Source organism: Lynx canadensis, chromosome B1 (assembly GCF_007474595.2).
Source record: "Lynx canadensis isolate LIC74 chromosome B1, mLynCan4.pri.v2, whole genome shotgun sequence".
In the NCBI taxonomy this organism is placed as follows: Eukaryota; Metazoa; Chordata; class Mammalia; order Carnivora; family Felidae; genus Lynx; species Lynx canadensis.
Window position 1 is genome coordinate 137,774,150 of NC_044306.2, and position 22,284 is coordinate 137,796,433.

General features: G+C 40.7%; 1 protein-coding gene across 2 annotated transcripts in view; it reads left to right on the forward strand.

Annotated features, from left to right (window-relative positions):
- The window catches only part of COQ2 (coenzyme Q2, polyprenyltransferase), a 74,756-nt gene that overhangs the window by 15,208 nt on the left and 37,264 nt on the right, over positions 1-22,284 (forward strand). The window contains exons 4-7 of one of the 2 annotated variants that reach the window (XM_030313547.1): positions 443-528; positions 1,936-2,069; positions 4,023-4,211; positions 6,337-7,020. In XM_030313547.1, coding sequence (XP_030169407.1) covers positions 443-528; positions 1,936-2,069; positions 4,023-4,211; positions 6,337-6,501 — 574 coding nt within the window. In that variant the 3' untranslated portion in view covers positions 6,502-7,020. Of the gene's footprint in view, positions 1-442; positions 529-1,935; positions 2,070-4,022; positions 4,212-6,336; positions 7,021-22,284 lie in introns of those variants that run through there. The other variant, XM_030313546.1, reaches the window with a different exon arrangement.

Sequence of the window (22,284 nt, forward strand, 5' to 3'; positions counted from 1 at the left end):
AGTGGGTGTTAAGTTGGACTGTGGAGCCATCCTGCCTTAGGTTTGAATCCTTGCCCTGCTACTGACTGGCTCTGTGACAGTCGAGAAAGTACTGAATCTCTTTGTGCTTTAGTTTCCTCATCTGCAAAAGCAAGTAGAATAAAACTGTCTGCCTCTTAGGTTTGTCGTGAAGATTATAATGAGTTAGCGTATGTAAAGCAGTTAGAACAGCACCTAATGTATGAAAGCACTATATGCATTATTATTTTGTTTGGTTGTTTTATAATACTTAAAATACCTTCTAATCATCTTTTATCCTAATCAAGGTCCAGGAAAATAATTTTACGTAACAAAATATATAATTTAAGATCAATCATTTCCGATCAGTATTATTACTGTTGTCTTATTTAGCAATTTCTAAGAGATGGTGACATTAATCTTTAATGTTTTTTCTTGATTTCAGTATAGCTCTGGGAGCAGCATCCCTACTTCTTGTCATCACCTACCCGCTAATGAAAAGAATTACATACTGGCCTCAATTAGCCTTGGGTGAGCTTGAAATAACTACAAGTATTTCCTTGGATACCCTCAAACTTCTTTGTGTGTGTGTGTGTGTGTGTGTGTGTGCGTGTGTGTGTGTGTGTGTAATGTGGCAGTGATAAAATGTCCAGTCAGTCATAAAGTTTTCTAAACCAAGAATAGAATTTCATATTTTAAGGGAGGGTAATTAGCCATTTTTATTGGCTAAGAAACCTTATACATTTATTAAGATTATCATCATTATTATTTCCTGAAATGTTTTTTTAAAAATCTGGTATGTCATGAAGAAAAAAATTAACAGATTTGACTATACCCTTCTCTTTAGGTGACTGACCTGGATGCCCTGAGCACTTGGAGGGTTGGGGTGAAAAGCACACTCAGGCAGGAAGGGTTAGTATGTGACAGCTTAGACAGCCCCTGTCTGTGAAGTCTTCCTTAGCCCTCCCAGAGAAAGTTAGCCAGTCTCGCCTCTGGCTCCCACAACACTCCGGAGTGGCACTTCCTCATTTCACCAGCAGTAACTAAACAAGAAGATGCTGGGGGCTTCCTCTGTCTCCCCAGTTATAAATAATAAATGCCTAACAGATAAAGCTTTCTTTGCATGTGGATGGCCCACTACCTACCATAGCACCTGGCACATCACAGGTATTCAATAAATATTTGTTGGTAGAGCAAACAAAAGACGGGTAGGTAAATCAAAATCTATTGCAAAAATACCTTCTACTAGAATAAGCTAGAATATTCCTAAAGGTATTCTAGATGCTTGAACCATTTTTTTCAGTGAATAAAAGAAGAAAGGGGGTTTCTGAGAAAAGACCTGTGAGACCCACTGAGTATGAGGTACCTGAGGGACTTGCAGGTAGAGATGTCGAGCAGACAGTTCCCGGTCCAGTCTGAAGTGTAGAGCCGATCAGAGTGCACATAGAGATTTGAGAGTCGTCCGCATGTCGATGTTCGTTTACAGTCCTCAGAGAGGATGGGCTTACAGAACGAATAAGTGTTCCCGTCTGTACTCTTGTTTCTGTCACTTATGGGGGAAGGAGAGTGATTAAAGGACAGACCACAAGGTTTTGGCTCAGCTAGGTCTAAGTTGAAACCCCAGCTTCTACCATTCATTGACTGCCAGGCACCGTGCTAGATAGGGGGAATGTTCTCGTGAAACCTATTAGGGTGATAGTATTTTTTCTATTACCTGTGTTATTTGAATTGTCAATTAACCTCTCTGAACCCGTTTCCTTTTTTGTGCAGAGTAGCTCGTCATCACCACAGAGAGCTGAGAGAATTTCAGGAATCGACCTAGTAGCAAACAGTGCACAGAACTTGATGCGTAGAAGCACTTGGTACATGCCAATGCCCCCTCCCCCCTTTGGGAGTCTAAAGTGTCTTTGCCCTCTCCCTCTGTCTCACCAATTGTAGGGTTGACTTTTAATTGGGGAGCATTACTTGGATGGTCTGCTATCAAGGGCTCCTGCGACCCATCTGTTTGTCTGCCTCTTTATTTTTCTGGAATTATGTGGACGCTAATTTATGATACTATCTACGCTCACCAGGTAAAAAATATCTTTTTTCTTAACTCTGGTTTAGTTAATATCGCCGTTTAAGAACTTTATGAACCACATTAAAGGGAAAGTATGTTTTCTGAAAAGAAAATCATTCACACTTCTTTGGCACCAACAAGATATTTTTGTTTCCTGTATATGTATGTTTACCAAAGAGATCAACTCTTTAATTTACAAGCATTTAAATTGTATATACTGTATTGCCAGGCACAGTTTAAAAAAAACCTTACAAATACTAATTTAATCCTCATAACAACCTGGGAGGGAAGGTGCTTTTATTATCCTCATTTTATAGATGAGGAAACATGTGGAGAAGAACCATATCTGTGTCACACAGTTAGTGGATGGCAGAGCTGAGATTCAGACCCAGACAGTCTCTACAGTCTGCACTTTTAACTGCCACGTTCTCCTCCCTTCTGTGGAGGCCTCTACCAGGCAGATCTTTTTCCTAGTCGTGTGGGTAGTAAGCACTTTCCCATATTTTTTGTCATTACCACTCTAAGACAGCAGAATAATAATCCATTGATTTAATATGCCATAAATCTTTTTTTTTTTGCCATAAATCTTTTTAATAATTTGTCCATTTGAGCCATTTAAGTTCTGAGAGTTTTTGCAATTATAAATAATGTTGTTCTAATCACTAATATCTTTATGTGTTTGGGGATAAATTTTTAGGAGTGTATTACTTAGTTAAGGAATATAAACATTTTTATAGCTTTTGATACTGCCTTTTTCATATGGCTAATAAAAAACCCCACTTTTGCTTTTCTTGATTTATGTTCTTAATTTTCCTTTTACATTACGAACTTTGAAACAGTTTCTTCTCAGTATTTTTCTGAAATGTAACTGTCTTCTCAATTATTTACTTGAAGAATATGTGTTGGTTCGATGGAATGTTTTCTGATATTCCAGTCTGGAATTCATCGTGCTTTCTTTCATTTACCCCTCTCCCCCACTGAGTTTGTATTGTCATGAAGAAGATTGCTAGGTCTCTAATCAGCCTGATTTCCTGAAGTGAAACTTGACTGACAGTTCAGAAGAGATGCCTATACTTTTCACAGTAATGTCTGGAACCAATGATGAGGATATCTGTACTCCAGTTAGATTCACTTCTTCAGTAAAACACCACACACTCATTCACACTTTGGTACTGTGTGTAATGAAAGACAGTTTGCACCTGAAGGTGCTTACAGTATGAAGGGAAAAACATATGTTAATCCTGCATTTGTTGTTACTTGGATTTGGAAGCCCAAAAGATAGCCTATCAGACAGCTATCTGGGTGCAGAGTTGGGCATTACAGCCTCTGACATCATGTGGCTGTAATCACAACAGTATGTGAAAGTTCTTAGAAATAAAATTGCTGGAAGAGATCGGGCAGGTAGATGGGAGTGTATCACCAGAATCGACCTTTACTTAGAGGATTTGATGGGAGAGGTGAGGAATAAACCACACTAGTAGTGAAATGTGAATAGATGTGGTCAGGTGCCAGTGGAGCGTTTTTCTGCATCTGCGGCTTCAAGATTGAAACTAAAATGTACAAGAAGTTGTTGAGACTTGAGAACTCAGAGGGAAGAAGGAGCTATGTGAACAGTTAGACTTGAGTTTTACTCTAATGTGGTCCGTGTAGAGTTAAAAGTCATTCATAGGGTGGTAAGCAATACAGTGACATGTAGCAATGTATAGAGCTGGAAGATAGTTTTAGCAGTGACATTTAACCTGGATTTGGCCTGCACATTCATTACTGATCAGCCTGTGTTTCTAAGTTACTGTCAGCTTTCACAGCATATGTCCTTTGAAAGATCGTTTCTTCTGGGGGGGTGGGGGGAGGAAGATAAAGACCCTTTCTTCTGGAATTAGATAATGGTGATAGTTATACAACCAGAATGGTGAATTTTGTGGTATGTCAAAAATCCACACAGTTTATTATTACTTTCTGATGTTAGGACAAAAGTGATGATGCTCTGATTGGTCTTAAGTCCACGGCGCTGCGGTTCCATGAAAACACCAAGTGGTGGCTTAGTGGCTTCGGTGTGGCGATGCTGGGGGCGCTGAGCCTGGTGGGAGTGAACAGTGCTCAGACCGTGCCCTACTACACTGCTCTGGCTGCTGTAGGAGCCCATCTGGCACACCAGGTTTGACCGTTTTCTTACGCTTTCCCTCATTTTTCCTTGGATTATAAATTGTAAAAACTATTTAAACAGAAACAACCTCTTTGTTTACCAAGCAACGTACTTCTTTAAAACAAAGAACTACCTGGCTTATACTATCTTGAACCACCCCCTCCCCTGCCTCAACATATCATCTAAAAAAGCTCACTGTATTAGTTTAGAGAAATAATCTAAAACTAAACCTAGATTTTTTTTTTCCCCTCTGATTTTTCTGGAATTACTTCTGATTGATGTCTGGGAAAATTTCAGCAATGTCTGAAGGTTGTGGGTTGAGCTGAATTGCTCTGAAAGCAAACTGATCAACATAACTGTACTTTTAATATGTGGGCTGCTGTGATGGTTAGCAAACTAATCATTCATAGGGATGGGTTCCACTGGCATTAGCAGTCAAGGCCAGATAGGACATGAAGTGCTCACATGTCAGACAGAATTCTGCCTACATAGTGGGAAACTGTCATTTCAGCGTGTTCAGCCATCATCCACAAGCTTATATTGGGATCTACATTATTTACTTTTGTAAAATGAATGAACCAAATCTAATTTTAATGAAGTAGGTTGCTTGTAAATGGACTCTTTTTTTTTTTTTCTTAAAATTTTTAAGTTTATTTATTTCGAGAGAGAGAGAGGGAGAAAGCAGGTTAGGGGCAGAGAGAGGGGGGAGAGAGAGAATCCCAAGCAGGCTCTGCACTGTCAGCTCAGAGCCCAGTGTGGGGCTCGAACTCACGAACTGTGAGATCATGACCTTAGCTGAAATTAAGAGTCAGACGCTTAACCAACTGAGCCACCCAGGCGCCTCTAAATGGACTCTATTTTTGTATCAGTGTTACTGTTACTTTCTTTGAATGGATTCAAAAAGGTGTTAGCCTCTCTGTAGACGATCTGTTTTATACACATCATTGCAAATTACTTATCAGTGTAAACAAGACTTGCATAACATAGTAAGAAGGAAACCAAAACCTAATGTCCACAAAGTAAACCTCATGCTGTATCACCTTCATGGTTTTCCTCACAATGAAATTTTAAACGGTAGGAATTGGTGATTCTCCAGAATTCTCTAGATTTCACCATTTTCCTCCTCAGAATTTCTTAGCATCCCCTTTTGCTCATAACGCAGCACTGTGGGGGTTGTCACCATCAACTGATTGTCTGGCCAGGATAATGGATGTTTAGCCATATTTAAGCACCTGGATATTAGTGGACAAAGGCAAAAATTACGAGGGCAATTACAAATACTGTAAGCAATATTTAAACCCATCTTGAAATTCTAAATTGCATCTGTGGTCTTCTATCCAGTCCTTGCCACAATATTTTAAGATGGACATAGACTTCTAGTATTTGGAAAAAAGGAAATCGTGATGATTTGAAGTCTGGAGGCCACATAATAAAAAATATTTGGGGAAATGAAGGATGCTAACGGTTAAGCCTAGGAATGAATAAGACAGGGACATGACACTTTTTTGATATATTTGCAGGACTGCCGTGGAGAAAAAGGAATGTATTTGTTCTAGGTCACTAACAGCAGGTCTAGATTGCCAGATCCCCTTCTCTATGTGGGGATGGGAAGGAGATTTCCACATGCATGGGGGTATTTTCAGTTATCATAAATAAACTCGGCGGGGTATCCACAGTCATTTAGTGAGTGAGGGCCAGGTATGTTAAATACCTTTCAGTGCTCTAGACAGCCCTGCACAATAGACTTGTCCTTCCCAAATGGGATTTGTTCACCTGCTGGGAACCATTTCTCCAAAGAATAACGCTAGAACTGGAGGGTAGGAATTGTAGGAGGCAGATTTTAGATCTGTGTAAATATTTAGAGCTTTCTAATTAGTTAGAACTAAAAATAATGTGGGTTGCCTTTCAAAGCATTCATGCACCCCTCAAGTGGAAGTTTTTAGGACACAGCTTAGATAATACCTAGCCAGTGAGAGATAACAGTAGATTTTTCTACACTGGAAACAGTTTGGGGTACATTAAAGGCTTCCCGTTGCTGTAAGAGAGTGCAATTTTCTTCTCTGTACTGATGTGTTTATTTGTGATGCCAGAAAATTTATATTAAATACTAATGCAGCATTGTGATCTTCTCTTACAGATTTACACTCTAGATATCCACAGACCTGAGGATTGTTGGGATAAATTTACCTCCAACCGAACACTAGGACTAATAGTTTTGTTAGGGATTGTCCTTGGGAATTTGTGGAAAGAAAAGAAGACAGATGAAGCAAAGGAAAGTATGGATAGTAGAATAGAAAATTAGCAAATGAAGTAGATCTAGGAATGTTTAAAACAAATTTTACAAAACACTCTCAGGTCTTGTTACCACATAATTAGATTTGAATAAACAGTCTTGCAATATGTTAAAGAATTAAGAACCACGAGATGAAGACGTAGACCATATTTGCCTGGATTTAGTTCAAGTATTTTCTAGGAAAATCCCTCCCCTGTCTCAGAAACCAGGAACTCTTTAGCATTTGAGTGACCTTGAGTACTTAAGTGGATGCATTCTAACTGCTCATAATTCCCATCTGCAGTTACGGTAACGGTAGGAGTTTGGGCACTTTAAAAGACACCTGATTTGTATCTCATCTAAATGAATGAATGTAGGAAAATGGACTTTACTTTTAGGGAAAAATAAAAGCTGGCAAGTTGGGGTTTATTGTGCTTTGTTATGACCTTTACTCACTGCCAAAAGCTGTAAGTTAGGAAACCATTCTGTTTTTTATATTTTAGGAGAATTTAAGTAAATAAAAGCTTTTATCTACAATATCCATACGGACTTCTGTTGTTACCAGTCCTGACATTTATTTCACACATCCGGTCTCTGGGTACAGCCATGGTAACCAAAGTAGGCAGGCAGGCAGTCACCAGGGACTGTTTTAATTCCTGTTGATTTCTTTTTTTATCTTACTTGATTATGATTTATAGGATAACGGCATATTGGTTAAATGTCCTAACAGTTTCTTCCCTTGCTGTCTTCTCAGCACGGCATGTTCTCAGCACAGCAGCCAGAGTGATTTTCTTAAAACCTATAAGAAGTTCTGTCATTCCTCTACTCAGAACCTTCCAGGATCTTCTGAGGTCCCTCAGGACAAACCAAACTCCTGTCACCTGTTAGGCCCTTCACGATTTGGCCTCATCTGAGACTACTTTCCCACACCCCTCTCTAGCTCCACTGGCTTCTTCACTGTTCCTCATCAGGCTGGTGGACTTCTGCCCCAGGGCCTTTGCATGTATACTTCCCTTTGCCTGGAATGCTGTCCTTGAATTATGTCAGTCCTTCACAGCAGGTCTTTTCCTAAATGTTACCTTCTCAGGCTTTTCTCAGCCACTGCTTGTAAAATTTCATAACAAATGCTACCTACACTTTGTATTTCCGTGTTCTTTATTGTCTTTTTCTCTTCAGAACCTAGCAGTATTCACCTAAAATATATTTTACTGGATTTAAGTGGCTCTCGTGGACCGTGGGATGTAAGGCAGGCGGTTATTTGTGTGTGTGGATTGTGGGCAGCAGTGAACACTAATTGCATATTGGTGATAATGGTCGTGGTGGTAAATGTAGCTGACACACCAGGCAGGCCCTGATAAATAAGCACAGGAAAATGTAGTGAAGTGTTTATTCAGCAAATACTGAACCACAAGAGTGTTTAGACTTAATAGAAGTAGCATCCATGATTCTACTCTGCTATAGCAACAGTGAGTTGAAGGGGAGAATAGAAATGTACCCTACTTTTAGGGAAGTATGATTAGCTCCTATGATTTGCATCTGAATAGATAAGCTTTAAATCTGTTGATTTCTGGGTTTTGTTCATTTTTACACAATTTTTCTAAAAAATGCAATAATAGAAATATGGAATATAAACAGATGGAGGGATGTCTTCAATATTGAAAGAAATGAGAAATGGAAAAAATTGAGCTTAGAAAAGGGTTGTGCCTCTTAAAAATATACCAGTTCTCATAGAAAAAAAATGTTGATTTCTGAATGCCTTTTCCCATGCATGGGCTCTAGAAGAATGTTGGTGAGGATAAATGGTGGAGGAGCCTGGCCAATGGGGATCGGTGCTTAGCACAAAGAGGCCTGGTGTGGCATCCCCTACATTGTACCCTAAAGGAAACCTTAAAGCAGAATGCCTTTTGCATGCAGGAAAAAGCTCCAGTGTCTAAAAGGGGCAATAGTTCTGTTGAGAACTGGCTGTATGATTTGCCAAAGTCTATGTAATCTGTTCTGGACTAGCTACATAATTTGCAGATCAATCTATATTTTAAAATGCTTAGAATCTCAACCCATTAGCGCTGATCCAATTAACAGAGGGTAAGTACAACGTGTTTTGATTTTATTTTCCTAAGTTGGTTGATGAAAGTGAACATGGGACAAATCCTAAAATCGGCAAAACTGCAGTCATTTATGATAAATAGGAACAGGAGAATATAGGTTAAAATTCATAGATTGCCTTGCTCTCAAAAAAGCTGCTTAAACTTAACAGAGTTATTTTGGTTCCTTTTCATTTCATTTCTTCTTTCTTCTCCCAGGTATAAAGCTGAAAAAGTAGTATTAATAAGTAAGGAGCAGGGGCGCCTGGGTGGCGCAGTCGGTTAAGCGTCCGACTTCAGCCAGGTCACGATCTCCCGGTCGGTGAGTTCGAGCCCCGCGTCAGGCTCTGGGCTGATGGCTCGGAGCCTGGAGCCTGTTTCCGATTCTGTGTCTCCCTCTCTCTCTGCCCCTCCCCCGTTCATGCTCTGTCTCTCTCTGTCCCAAAAATAAATAAACGTTGAAAAAAAAAATTAAAAAAAAAAAAATAAGTAAGGAGCAGATTGGGGTGGGGGAGGGGGCAGAGGAAGTAGATTATTAGCCTCTAAAATCATGGACTTCAAGCAATTCAGCATTGGAAGGAAGTGCAGCTGTCCTCCATCTAGTGATCTAGTGCCAGGGTGTCTGTCTCCCGCTTGGCCATGGCAGGTACTGTAACTTCAGATAGTGAAATTACCAGTCTTATTTTGGGAGATTCATTCAGTGGAGAAGGTGCTTGCCCTAATTTTCTGCTGCAAAATCGTTGTGAGGTTGTAAACAGAAAGACATGTGAAAGGACTTTGTAAACTGAACAGTTACCTAGTATGAGTTTATGGTGAGGGTAGACGTGGGATACGAGCTATAGAAAATTTCTATTCTATAGAAAATACAGAAGCAAGAAATAACACATCACAAGTGCTAGCTCTCCTCTTCCTGGACTTTGCGAGATCGCTCTATGCCTCTTCCAGATTGTAAAGCCTTCCACAGGTCACACCCTACTATCTCCCCCAAATCAACACACTCTCACCCACTCTTCGCTATCCACAGGCCACGCTCACCTGCCCAGCTCTGCCATTGCCACTGTCCTGGAAGCTGGTCCATGACGAGGGCTTGGCCTCTGGAGCAGGCAGGCCCGTGCATGAATCCTCCCCGTAGTATTTGCCAGCTGGAGACCTCAGGCAAGTGATGACCTGCCCTCCGCCGCTACATTCTCACCTGCCCAAACTGGGCAGTTGTAGAGCGTGAAACAATTGGCATATATGTTAAAGCCTATTACGGACTGAATTGTATTGCCCCAGATTCATATATCGAAGTCCTATCCCCCAATAACTTGGAATGTAACCGTGTTTGGTGATGAGGTCAATAAAGAGGTTATTAGGTTAAAATGAGGCATTAGAGTAGGCCCTAATCCATTGTGACTGGTGTCCTTATAAGAGGAAGTCTGAAAACATTGATACTCGCACACAGAGATGACTGTGAAGGCACAGAGAGAAGATGGCCACTTAACAAGTCAAGGAGAGAGGCCTCAGAAAAAAACCAACCTTGCCCACACCTCGATCTCAGACTTCTGGCATCCAGAACTGAGAAAATAAACTTCTTTTTTAAGCCATTCAATCCGTGGTATTTTGTTACAGCAGCCCTAGCAAACAATACAAAGCCCTGGTACTAAGCCTAGCATGGAAAAGACAACTCTTCAAATGCAGTTCACCTGAAAGCTCTTCCTTTTCCACCCAATCCTACCTTCTTGTCCTAAAGCACATATTTTAGCCCTTAGAGCAATCACAACAGTGGTAGGCTGAATAAAATCCTCCAGTGTCCATGTCCTAATCTCCAGAACCAGTCTATATGTTACCTTCTATACTAACTGTATAGTATATATACTATATATGTATGTGTATAGTATGTGTACTTATATGTATATATATGTACTATATACTAAAGGGGCTTTGCAGATGTGATTAAGAAGAATCTTGAGAGAGGGCGGTTATCCTGGTTATCTAGGTGGGCGCACCGTAATCACAAGGCAAGAAGGTCAAACGACGGAAGTAGGAAGTTAGAGTGAAGTAAGGGTGAGTCATGAGCCAAGGAATGCAGCTCTTAGAAGCTGAAAGAGACAAGGATGCAGAGTCTCCCCTCAGAGACTCTAGGGAACCAACCCAACTGACACCTTGACTCCTATCCAGTGAAACAGAGTTTGAACTTCTGACCCCTGGAATTGTAAGATTGTAAATTTGTGTTGTTTTAAGTCACTAAGTTCGTGGTAATTTGTTATAGAGGCAAAAGTAAACTAATGTAACACTATTCCAGCTCTGACTGACCTGTCTTCTGACCTGCCAGAGCACTTGGTTGGTACCAGTGGGACAATTGCTAAGAATGCAAGTCCAGGAAATAGCTTGTATGGGTTAGAATCTCTGCCTGCCAGTTGGATGAACTTGAGTCAGTTAGTGATCTTTCTGTGGGTTCAGTCCCTCAATCGGGGCTACCCTTCTCATGGAAATCATCAGTCTCCATCTACTAGAATATAGATTCCATGGCAACTGGGACTTTGTCTTAGTCACTAAAGTAGCCCCAACACACCATACTGTAAGCACTCAATAAGTATTTGTAATTTATCATACATTAGTCTACTAACTTTTTTTCATTTTTATTATTGAAATAGAGTTGACATACAACATTGTATTAGTTTTAGGTGTGTAACACAGTTGATTCAACGATTCTATACATTACGCAGTGCTACTGTGCTAATATTTGAGTACTTCCAAGACCTAGTGTTAGGTACAACCATTAGAAATTATTCATGCCAGGGAGGCTGGGTGACTCAGTTAAGCAACTGACTCTTGATTTGGGTTCACGTCACGATCTCATGGTTCATGAGATTGAGCCCCATGTCAGGCTCTGCACTGACAGCACAGAGCCTGCTTAGGCTTCTCTCTCTTCTCTCTCTGCTCCTCTCCTGCTTGTGGACATGCACTCTTTCTCTCTCTCAAAATAAACTTAAAAAAAATTATTAATGCCATTCAACAACATATGAAAAAATCACCATGTGAGACACCATAATAAAAATACACATTTTCATGTACACATGATTAGAACTATGTAGAAATATATATATCTAATGAAGGCCTAAGAAGCAGATAGAAAGCTAGGTCATGGGTTAATAAGTTATGCTTTATAATATAATTAGGGGGGCACTTGTCCTAAATTTCATGTTTCAAGCTAATCTATGAATGTAACAGTTCTTCCAGTATTATTTTCACTTTTTAATATTTACGTTTAAAAAATAGACTTCAATGCAACCTATTTGTAACCCCTATAAAAACAAAGGAAAGAAGATTATCATTATTTTAGTAACTTCTTTCCAAAATAAAGGATGAGATTGTGTACTAACGGAAGGTCTGTAACTGCAGTTTCAGACTTCCATGTCTTCCTTTAAGTGATAATCCTTGCCCACATCTGCAGCAGAGTTATAATTCTAACAAAGAAAATAAACCCCAACAGAGTACCGAAGTTGAGACACGCTTTTAAAGGCTACCAGTAAGTCACACTGTAGAACAGCCACTTCCTCATCTCCCTGTGAAGCCAACATAGTTTCTTAACCAATGATGTCCAAAGTCTTCTTGTAATGTTGGGCAATGAATCGCCACACCTTCCTCATTATCAGAAACATATGACGGGAAATAGCAACACCATCTTCTTGTCCTCAGGAAAAATTGATAAAAGGCATGAAATAAAATGTTGCCCATAGCTTTCTTTCCTTCTTTTTAAAATAATATTTACTGCACTTTTTTCCTAATGCAAACGTAACATGTACGTTGTGGGAAGTCTAGCAATACTTCCCACAGAAAAGCACAAAAAAATAAAATTGGTGGCTTAACCTCATCGTCCAAAGGTATGCACTATTACCAGACTGATACTCTTCTAGATTTTTAATAGGCATATAGACATATTTTTAATAAAATTGGAGTCACATTGCACTTTTTTCAAAATCTATTTTTACTTAATATTTTCCCATGTCACTAAACCTTTCAAAATATGAGCGTTTATTGGTTGCATAGGTTATCATATGTATGTACTATTATTATTTAATTAATCGTATTATTGATTACATAGGATTTTTACTTTTTTTCCTCCCTCACAAACACTAGTGCTGCGAATAGAGTCATATCTTTGGGCACATCTCTGGTTACTTCCATAGGATAACTTCCTAGAAGCAGAATAGCTCTGTGTGCGTATTTCCAGGGAGTGTAGGGTGGGGGTAGAGGGTAAGGCATGATGGTGTGCACATTTTTAAGAAAGGGTCTATATTTTTACCTGCGGTACATGGGGGCCTCTTTCCTCAGAGTCTGGCCAACACTAAGACACAATTTTTGAATCCCTGCCAATTACAAGGCAAGATAGTGCATTGTTCCACTTAGATATAGAGATATTCAGTTATTCCTCCTCATCTATTGACACTTTAATCAGAAAATAGGAAACGCTCCCCAGCTTTCCTTCACTCTCAACGTTGAGCTAGAATCGTAAGAGCAGAGAGCACAGTGACTAGAACAGCATGAGCAGGCACTGACTGCTTCTCGGGTGAAGAAATGGAACTATTGCAGCAGGTGGTCATAGAGACCACCAAGACCAGTGGGTTTCTCTAACTGCTGTGAAACAGGCAGCAGAAGTACATTTTTCAAGTACAATCTTACATATGGCCCCAATGTATGAACCCAGATGAAAGCAGAGGACGGAGATACCTGAATCCTCCCTTCTGAGCACCCCTTTCTTGTTGAAAAAAGCCCCCGCTGGACTTCTCGGGAGCCTCGAAATTAATTCTCACACAGTCCCATCTGAAAACTGTTTATGGATCCTAATTTTGTTTGTGAGGAAGCTAAGGCCTGGAGAAATAATTTACTTATAGTCACAAGTTATTGTCAGATGAGAATTGAGGTAAGAATGAGCTTTTTTTTTTTAAGGTTATTTATTTATTTTGTGTGAGAGAGAGAGAGCGAGTGAGCAAGCAGGGGAGGCACAGAGAGAGAGAGAGAGAGAGAGAGAGAGAGAGAGAGAGAGAGAATCACAAGCAGCTCCATGCCCAGCATAGAGAGCCCCTCAGGGGCTCAATCCCGGGAACCCTGAGATCACGACCTGAACCAAAATCAATACTCTATGGCTTACCTGACTGAGCCACCTGGGCACTCCAAGAATGACCATTTAAGTTCATATGGTCTCTAACTGTATGACTTGGAACAAAATATTTCCACTTTTCTGGCTTCAATTTCTTTAATATCTAAAATGAGGATTAGGGGCGCCTGGGTGGCGCAGTCGGTTAAAGCGTCCGACTTCAGCCAGGTCATGATCTCGCGGTCCGTGAGTTCGAGCCCCGCATCGGGCTCTGGGCTGATGGCTCAGAGCCTGGAGCCTGTTTCCGATTCTGTGTCTCCCTCTCTCTCTGCCCCTCCCCTGTTCATGCTCTGTCTCTCTCTGTCCCAAAAATAAAAAAAAAAAAAAAAAAAAAAAAAAAAAACCAAAAAACGTTGAAAAAAAAATAAAATGAGGATAAAAATAATATCTACCTCACGGTGGCAGTGTGAGGGTTGCGCGAGAAAATAAACTCCAGTCTCGGGACTTAATGCAGTCTATATGTTTATTAATCCCAACTAAGTCTGGCTTAAACTCCCCCCTTGAACTTGAACTGGGGAGAACTGGATACTGAACTGCCTACTTGATATTTCTCTTTGAATGCCAAAGAGGCACCTCTAGCCTAACCTGTTTGAACTCCCCACCTTCCCCCTCACACCTCCTCCCACCCTTCACTCCATCTCAGTAGTGGCATCCATGCTTCCCGTTGATCTGGCCAGAACCTTGGGTTAGTCCACGACTCCTCCCTTTCTCTCACATTCCATATCCAAGACGTTAGAAGAGCCTCTTGGCTCCGTCTTCAGAAGGTATGCAGAACCCCACCTTTCTTAGCACCTCCCCTTTACCAACTGTACCACCCTCTGTCCCCGGATTAGCACTTCCTAACTGGTCTTCTGTTGCCCCTTGCATTCTGTTCTCACCACAAGAGCCAGGGGGATACTGTTAAAACATAAGCCAGCACCTGCCATGCCTCCACTCAGAACCTCTCAGCGGCTCCCAAGTTCTGTCAGTGTAAGGCCAAAGTCTTATGCATGGCCCTCAGGGCCCGTCTGCCCCAGCCACCTGTTACCTCCTGACTCTGCCACCCCATCCCTCTCTGCCTTGTAGAGCGGCTCCAGCCTTCCCTCGCATCACTGTCCTTCCCACGAAGGGGCTTCTCCCCGTTTCCATCCAGGCTGCCCTCCCCCTCCTGCAGTCTGCAGTCTTTGCCCACATAGCATCATCTCAGTGAAACCTTGTCTCCCCTCTCTAAAACCTCACACTTTCCATAGACAGATGTCCCTTTCTCTTTTTCTGCTTTACTTTTCTCCATAGCGGGACATACAATATAATTTGTTTTTACTTCTTTCTTGTCTGACCTCATCATCTAGAATCTAATTTCCGTGAGGGCACAGATGTTTTCTATCTTGATCAATACTTTATCTCCAAAGTCTGGAGTAGTGCCTAGCACAGAGTAAGTGCTCACTAAATATTTGTTGAATGAATCATATATGTGAAGCTTTTAATAGCGCAGGATGTGTTCATTAAATATTGTCTCCATTTGCAGGCATTTTCAGGTTTGCTTTCCTGTCCAAACTCTCTCTCTTTTTAAAAGACATGTAGGAAGAACTACTTAAGAGACAGCTGATTTCAAGGTGCTATTTTAGGAGAACAGTTTTACATTCAGTTCCTAAGCCTGAGCTTCTTAAATGGTTTTGGTTTATTGGCAATGGGGAGTGTGGAACACAAAATGAAGAACTTGTTAAGATGATGGATGAATTTTCAAGGGGCTAGTCTACTCACTAATAAAGTGTAAATTCAGTGTAAAGAAATCAAAAGTAACAATGCAAATGCTAATTGGATTTGTTTTCCTTGGTTTGAAACTCTAAGAATCTTCTTTTAAAAATTAAGGTTATTATTTAACTTTTTCCTTAGGCATCATTGAGCAATGTAATGAAAGTAAGTTATCATGACTCTTACTTCCTTTATACTTAGGCCACAAAAATATGAAACTGTATCTGGGAGAGAATTACTGGTATCCAAGGTCAGGCCGTGTTTCGGGAATGCCTCATAAACACAGATTGCTTTTGGTTTATGTTACTTCCTCCAAGATAGATAAGGACAACATTAACACTTTAGAATCAAGAGTGAGTTTCTACCTGCGATCAGTATTTTAGTACTAAAACTAAATACTCTATAAATATTTTAAATTCACTTTAAAACATGTTACCAATGAGAAAGTTTTTAGCACAAACTAATTATTCATTGAAAATTGTTGTGGTCTCAGGATATGCAGAAGAATCTAGGAAAAAGATATCTGGCTTTATAATTTTTCCCCATTCATGTTTCTGGTTTTCTTCATTTTGTTTCTGGCTGGTCTTTATTATGTGTGCAGACAGGCCCTTGTCTAGAGTCAAAAGTCAATGAAAGTTACAAAAACACATGTAAATCTGTCCTAGAAAGAAGGAACCACAAGTGTAAAGCCTTGAAATAGGGACAAATCAAGCAGAACAAAAAGGTCACATTTCTGATCTTATTTCCATAGCCATGCTACATTATAAAAAGTGGTAGTGAAAATGCGGGTAGAAAGGCAAAATTGTGTGGTCACTTTGGAAAACAGTCCAATAAAAACAGGGATGGGGACAAAACATAAGAGACTCTTAAATATGGAGAACAAACAGAGGGTTGCTGGAGGGGTTGTGTGGGGGAGGGATGAGCTAAATGGGTAAGGGGCACTAAGGAATCTACTCCCGAAATCATTGTTGCACTATATGCTAACTTGGATGCAAATTTAAAAAAATAAATTAAAAAAAAAAGTTTCTTATAGTTAACTATGCATTGACCATATGACCCTGCAATCCCACACCCACGTATTTACCCAAGAGGAAATAGAACTTAGGTTCACACAAAAACCAGTACATGAGTGTTAATAGTAACTTGATCCATAATCGCTCAAGTTGGAAAAAATCAAATGTCCTTCAATTAGTGAAAGGTTAGCAAACTGTGCTGTGCTGTGTGTATGTGTGTGTATCAGCAATAATACGGAACAAACTGATGATACATGCAGTCACATGCGTGGATTTCAAATGCTAAGTGAAAGAAGCCAGGCTCCAAAAGCAATGAACTGTAGAATTCCAGTTTTAGAACATTCTGGAAAAGGCAAAACTGTGGGGACAGAAGACAGAGCAGTGGTTGCCAGTAACTGGAGTTCAGGGAAAGGTTAAACACAAAAGAGCACAAGGAAATTTGGGAAATGATGAAGCTGTTTTATATCTTTTTTTAAATTTTTATTTATTTATTTATTTTACTTGAGAGAGAGTGGGTGAGTGGGGCAGAGGAAGAGGGAGAGAGAATCTTTAACAGACTCCACACCCAGCATGGAACCTGACTTGGAAGTTGATCCCATGACCCTGGGATCATGACCTGAGCCAAAATCAAGAGTCGGATGCTCAACGAACTGAGACACCTGGGCACCCCTGTTTTATACCCTGATTGCAATGATTTTACAAAATTGTATATATTTGTCAAAACTCAGAGAGCTGTACACACACACACACACACACACACACACACACACAAGTAAATTTTACTGTATATTAATTATACCACACACAAAGCAAATGGAACTCATTTTCATCAAGTTGGGGTGAGAATAACCGAAGTGCAAACACTTCGTTGCTGTGCTAATTCAGTTAAGGGTTAAAATTCTATGGCTATAGGTCTGTCTGCATATGGCCTTATATTGCAGAAGAACTACCCCTTTTCTGACACCTACAGTCATTCACATAATCAATGTCTATCGGATACCTATTCCATACCATGAACTGTTCTAGGTTTTGAAGATGCCTCAACAAACAAGATGTGTTCCTTCCTTCCTAGAGCTGGTGAATGAGTGAATCATTAAATAAATGTGCATAGGTAAATAAATAAATAAATATGCTATTTAAAGTAATATATTTTGGCATAGTGGTAAGTTTTCATGAAGAAAAATACAAGGCTTGATAAAGGGAAAGAGTTACAGGGAACACAGGCTGTTTGATAGAGTGCCAGGGAACAAATTCTGAGAGGCAGCTGGACAGAGGCTTGATGTGATGGGGAAAGCCCGAGCAACAAGGTTCCAGGAAGAAAGAACAGCAAGAGCATCGGCCTTGAACCAGAGTGCACATTAAAGCAAGCTGTCAGCCCCATCGCAGCGACCACCGAGCTGCAACCATCCTGACATTAGGCTTCAAGGCTCTCAGCTGGAAAATGGGCTCGTGATGGCCTAAATCCTGCACAGTCCCGTCCACCAGCCTCCATTTTCCTGCACTCTGGAGTGGTTTGTCAGCCTTATCCACGTGTACCCCAGAGGATGTTTCCTGCTTGCCAGTCCAGCTCTCCTACCCTCCAGAAGGGTTTTCCCTGCTTGTCCACTATCTATAGATCAGCTTCGGCCAAGGGCCACCCAGCAACTTGGCCACCATCTAGTGGGCTGAAACCACTCCCCAACCAGGTTTGAGTCCCAGCTCCAGGAGAGGGACTCCTTCCAAGTTGGTGTCTTCTTTGGGTACTTTCCTCCCTAGGGCATTCTTTAGCGTTCTCCTTATTCCTGATAGTTATCACCCTGTTATAATGAATAATTCTTTATAGTAAACTTTTCCCTAGTCGAATATTGCTTGGACTCTCCCGGTACAGTCTAACTGACACAGAATTGGCACTGGGCACAGCCCCAGGAGGTAGACCTGTAAAGGTGGGATGTGGGGGTTGGCTTGGTCATGCCTTTTGGTTATAGCACAGTGCTGAGCTTGTTGCCAATGGGAGATGGGAAGCTAGTGATCCCTGGCATGCTGGGACCTCACAGGCCTACTATCACCTGTGTTTAATTGTGATGAAATGCAAACTGAAGCGTGTCTTAGGATCCCAAGCGGTCATCGCATTTGACTGTTGTAGCAATTGACGGCTCTAAGGAGTGTGGTGTGAGATCGAGTTTTGGGAGTGCACTTGAATACTCAGAAAATGACAAACTCGACTGAGTTCTCAGCTCAAGTCACAGGTGGAGAACCAGAAAACTTCCCTGACGGCCCTAAAATAATCTTTTCTTTTTACTCAGAGGGCTGATATTGCTGAAAACTAACAAAATTTAATTGCGTGGGTTGCTGAATTAAGACAATGGTTGCATTTACAGTTTCTGAGCCTCTCTCCTATGGAAGCAGCTTGCAAACTAAGTCCAAGCAAACTAATCTTCCTTTGCCTAACCTGTGAAAACCTCATCTGGGGCAGACTTCTTGAAAGCGATCTTCAACTCCATTCTCCTCAAGGCCCAGCCCAACCACCTCCTATTATGACTAGATGCATAACTAGAGTTAAATCTCAGTGTATCCAACAGGCCCGGTACACACTCTGACCCAGGAAGAAATAGTTTACATGCCCAAAGAACGGCCATATTTTTCTAATATATAGCTTCAGAAACCCGAGGAACGTATGTGGGAGTTCATGTTAAAAATATGAGAACAAGAAGTATGGAATATAATGCCGAGTCAGGCCAAATTCACTGGTAGGAGTGCACTTACTAAGAGTTTCCTGGCATGATGTAGAGGAGGCCAGGCAAAGCCCTCGAGAGTTAGGAATGTTGGACTGGATTTATGGTATACAACCTGCACATCCACCTCCCATCTGTGTTCTGGGAAAATGCCTGGAAGACAACTCCCTTCACTGAGGCACCTGCATCCCTGAAAAGCTCTGCCGTTGCTCTCTTTCTATAGGCGAGCCGTGACTGTAGGAGGTGTCATCATGAGGAAGGGTTGGGGATTTCACCGGGGATGATGGGATCCCAGAGTATCAAAGGCCAACTGGCAGCATTTGATAGCCAAAGGCAAGGTGTGTGGCCATATTTATCACAAAGGGTGCAGGGACATATCAGTAATCAGAATGCTTTGGCTCGTAAACATCTTGGCAGCAGCTAAGTGATCAAAATAGATGGGCAGCTGCCATACGGCTTGAGCTGCACTTCAGGGAGTACTCTAAGTATGGAAGCCAAAACCGGGCTTGAGTTATTTCAGTGGCAAGTCACTGCCTTTTTTTTACTCAGTTTCTTGAGCCAAGTGAATTTGCAGACTCAGAGGTCCTCAAATGCAGGGTGGATCTAACCAGAGCCTCATAGGAAGAGGAATTCTGAGCTAGTAAGGGGCAGAGCGGGGGCTTGAGTTCCCCTACTCTTAACCTTTATTATCTTTTGTCTCCGTGTGGGGCACAAGGTGATAAAAACCTCAGCCCTGGTCTGAAAGACATGTAAGTCCAGCTGAAGGTTGCCATGATGTGAGTGTTGAGGAAGGTACACGGCATTCAAGATCCTTGGGGGCAAATTTGCAATTTGGAGGGAAATAAATATGGCTACTTCTCCTCTTTTCTCCTTCGGGAGAAGAGGCTTCTAGGAACCTGTGTTTGGAGGACAGTACCTGATGCCTATTTGTTCACAGTGCTGCTGTACCAATAAACTCAGACCTTTTGAGGCTGGCATGCAAGGCCTCCTTACCCTTTAGCTAGGTGACCAAAGGTCCTGATTTACCTGGGACTGAGGGATTTCCTGCAATAGGAGACTTTCTGTGCTACCACTAGGGAAATCCCAGGCAAACCAGAATCCTTCTAATCCATTGTCCTGCCATGATTCCAACAGCGGCATTGCCTAGGAATACAAGAAAACAGAAAAATGAGTTGCTGAGATCTTACCTGATTTGGGCTCTAATTCAGAATTGAATTAAGTATGTTAATCTATGTGTAATTCTTTGATAAAGTACACTGTAAATTTTATATATCTTTTAGGCATTAGTACTGGTTCCAATCAGATAGTAAAATATTTACCATAAACTCAATGGATGAATAGTTAATGTGAAGCAGCCTCATGGCCCAAATTACATAAAGTCCGTCATATACAAACTTGACTTCAAAATAATGTCCTCAGAATTTTCAGCATATCTTAACACCAGTAAAAGTCTACGACTATTAAGGGGAACAAATAGTATATAGGAAAATTTAATGCACAGGCAATGTGGAAACTTTCAGACTTTCTTTCAACAACTGCCCATTGAGGCTTTTTTTCTTTAAAAAATTATTTCAGTTCTTTTTTTTTTTTTACCCCTTTATTTCTTCGTATAGAAAGACTAATAATCAGGTAACTATTTAGAAGACAAACAACAGATAAAGGGCAATAAAAAAGCAATTTTCTTTCATGCTAGAATTACATGTTCAAGCCTGTTAAACTTCAAAAAACCCCAGCAGCCATCACCTACACCCTGCAGCTACTTAATGGAGAGGTAGGTCGTGTGACATATTAAGACTGATAAAGTATAAAGTATTTGTTACTGGTTTACTTCTTAAAATAAAAGTAAAATGTGGAGAAGATTTAAGGTCTCACAACCTATAGGTCTATCAGGAGAAAGTAAGTAGCCAACACCCTTATAGTGCTAAGCACTATGCACTTATTAATTGATTTCACAGGTAGGAAACAGTGGAAGAGGGAGTTGAGTAATGGCACCAGGTCATGCAAGGAGTAAATTTCAACACTGGGATTTTGCCACCCGTGATCAGGGTCCAGAGTCCTTGCTTTGACCATCAGTCAGATTTTCCCTTCAGAGGCAATAATACAATTACACACAAAGGAATCAAGAAGGACTCAGTGGCTGCAGAGTATTTTGAGTAAGGGTTAAAGGAAAAAAAGCAAGAACCACTTTTTACTTATAATAAAGATCCAGAAATAGGAAGTGGACATCCCCAAACTGCAATGAGAACTGCGTAAAACAATGAAAAGAGGATCCAGGCCATCCCGGAAATATTCCTCTGGCCACAGAGGTTAACAGTTACGGCCAGTTCCTTAGAGGAGAGGAACTGGAAATTGACAAAAAGATCTTTAGAATTGTGTAAAGTGAGGAGTGGATTCATTCTCCTCCTCCTCCTCCTCCTCCTCCTCCCCACCCCCCCCTTCTTCTTCCAGTTTTTTTAACTGAAGTATAATTAAGAGTGTTATATTCATTTCAAGTGGACAATATAATGATTCAACAACTCTCTACATTTCTCAGTGCTTATCATGACAAGTGTACTCTTGATCCCCTTCACCTATTTCACCCATCCCCCACCCCCTTCCCCTCTGGTAACCACTAGTTGGTTCTCTGTTCTTTGGAGTCTTGGTTTTTTGGTTTATCTCTTTCTCTTTGTTCATTTGTTTTGTTCTTTAAATTCTACATATGAGTGAAATCATACAGTATTTTTCTTTCTCTAACTGACTTATTTCACCTAGCATTATACCCTCTAGGTCCATCCCTGTTGCAAGTGGCAAGATCTCATTCTTTTTTATGGTTGAGTAATATTCCATTGTATTTATATACCATATCTTTTTTATCCATTCATCTATTGATAGACACTTGGGTTGCTTCCATATTTTGGCTATTGTAAATAATGCTGCAATAAACAGAAGGGTGCATATATTTTTTCAAGTTAGTGTTTTCATTTTCTTTGGATAAATACCCCATAGTGGAATTATTGGATCATATGGTAATTCTATTTTTAACTTTTTGAGGAGCCTCCATACTGTTTTCCACGGTAGCTGTACCAATTTGTATTTTCATCAACAGTGTATGAGGGTTCCTTTTTCTCCACATCCTTGCCAACATTTGTTATCTCTTA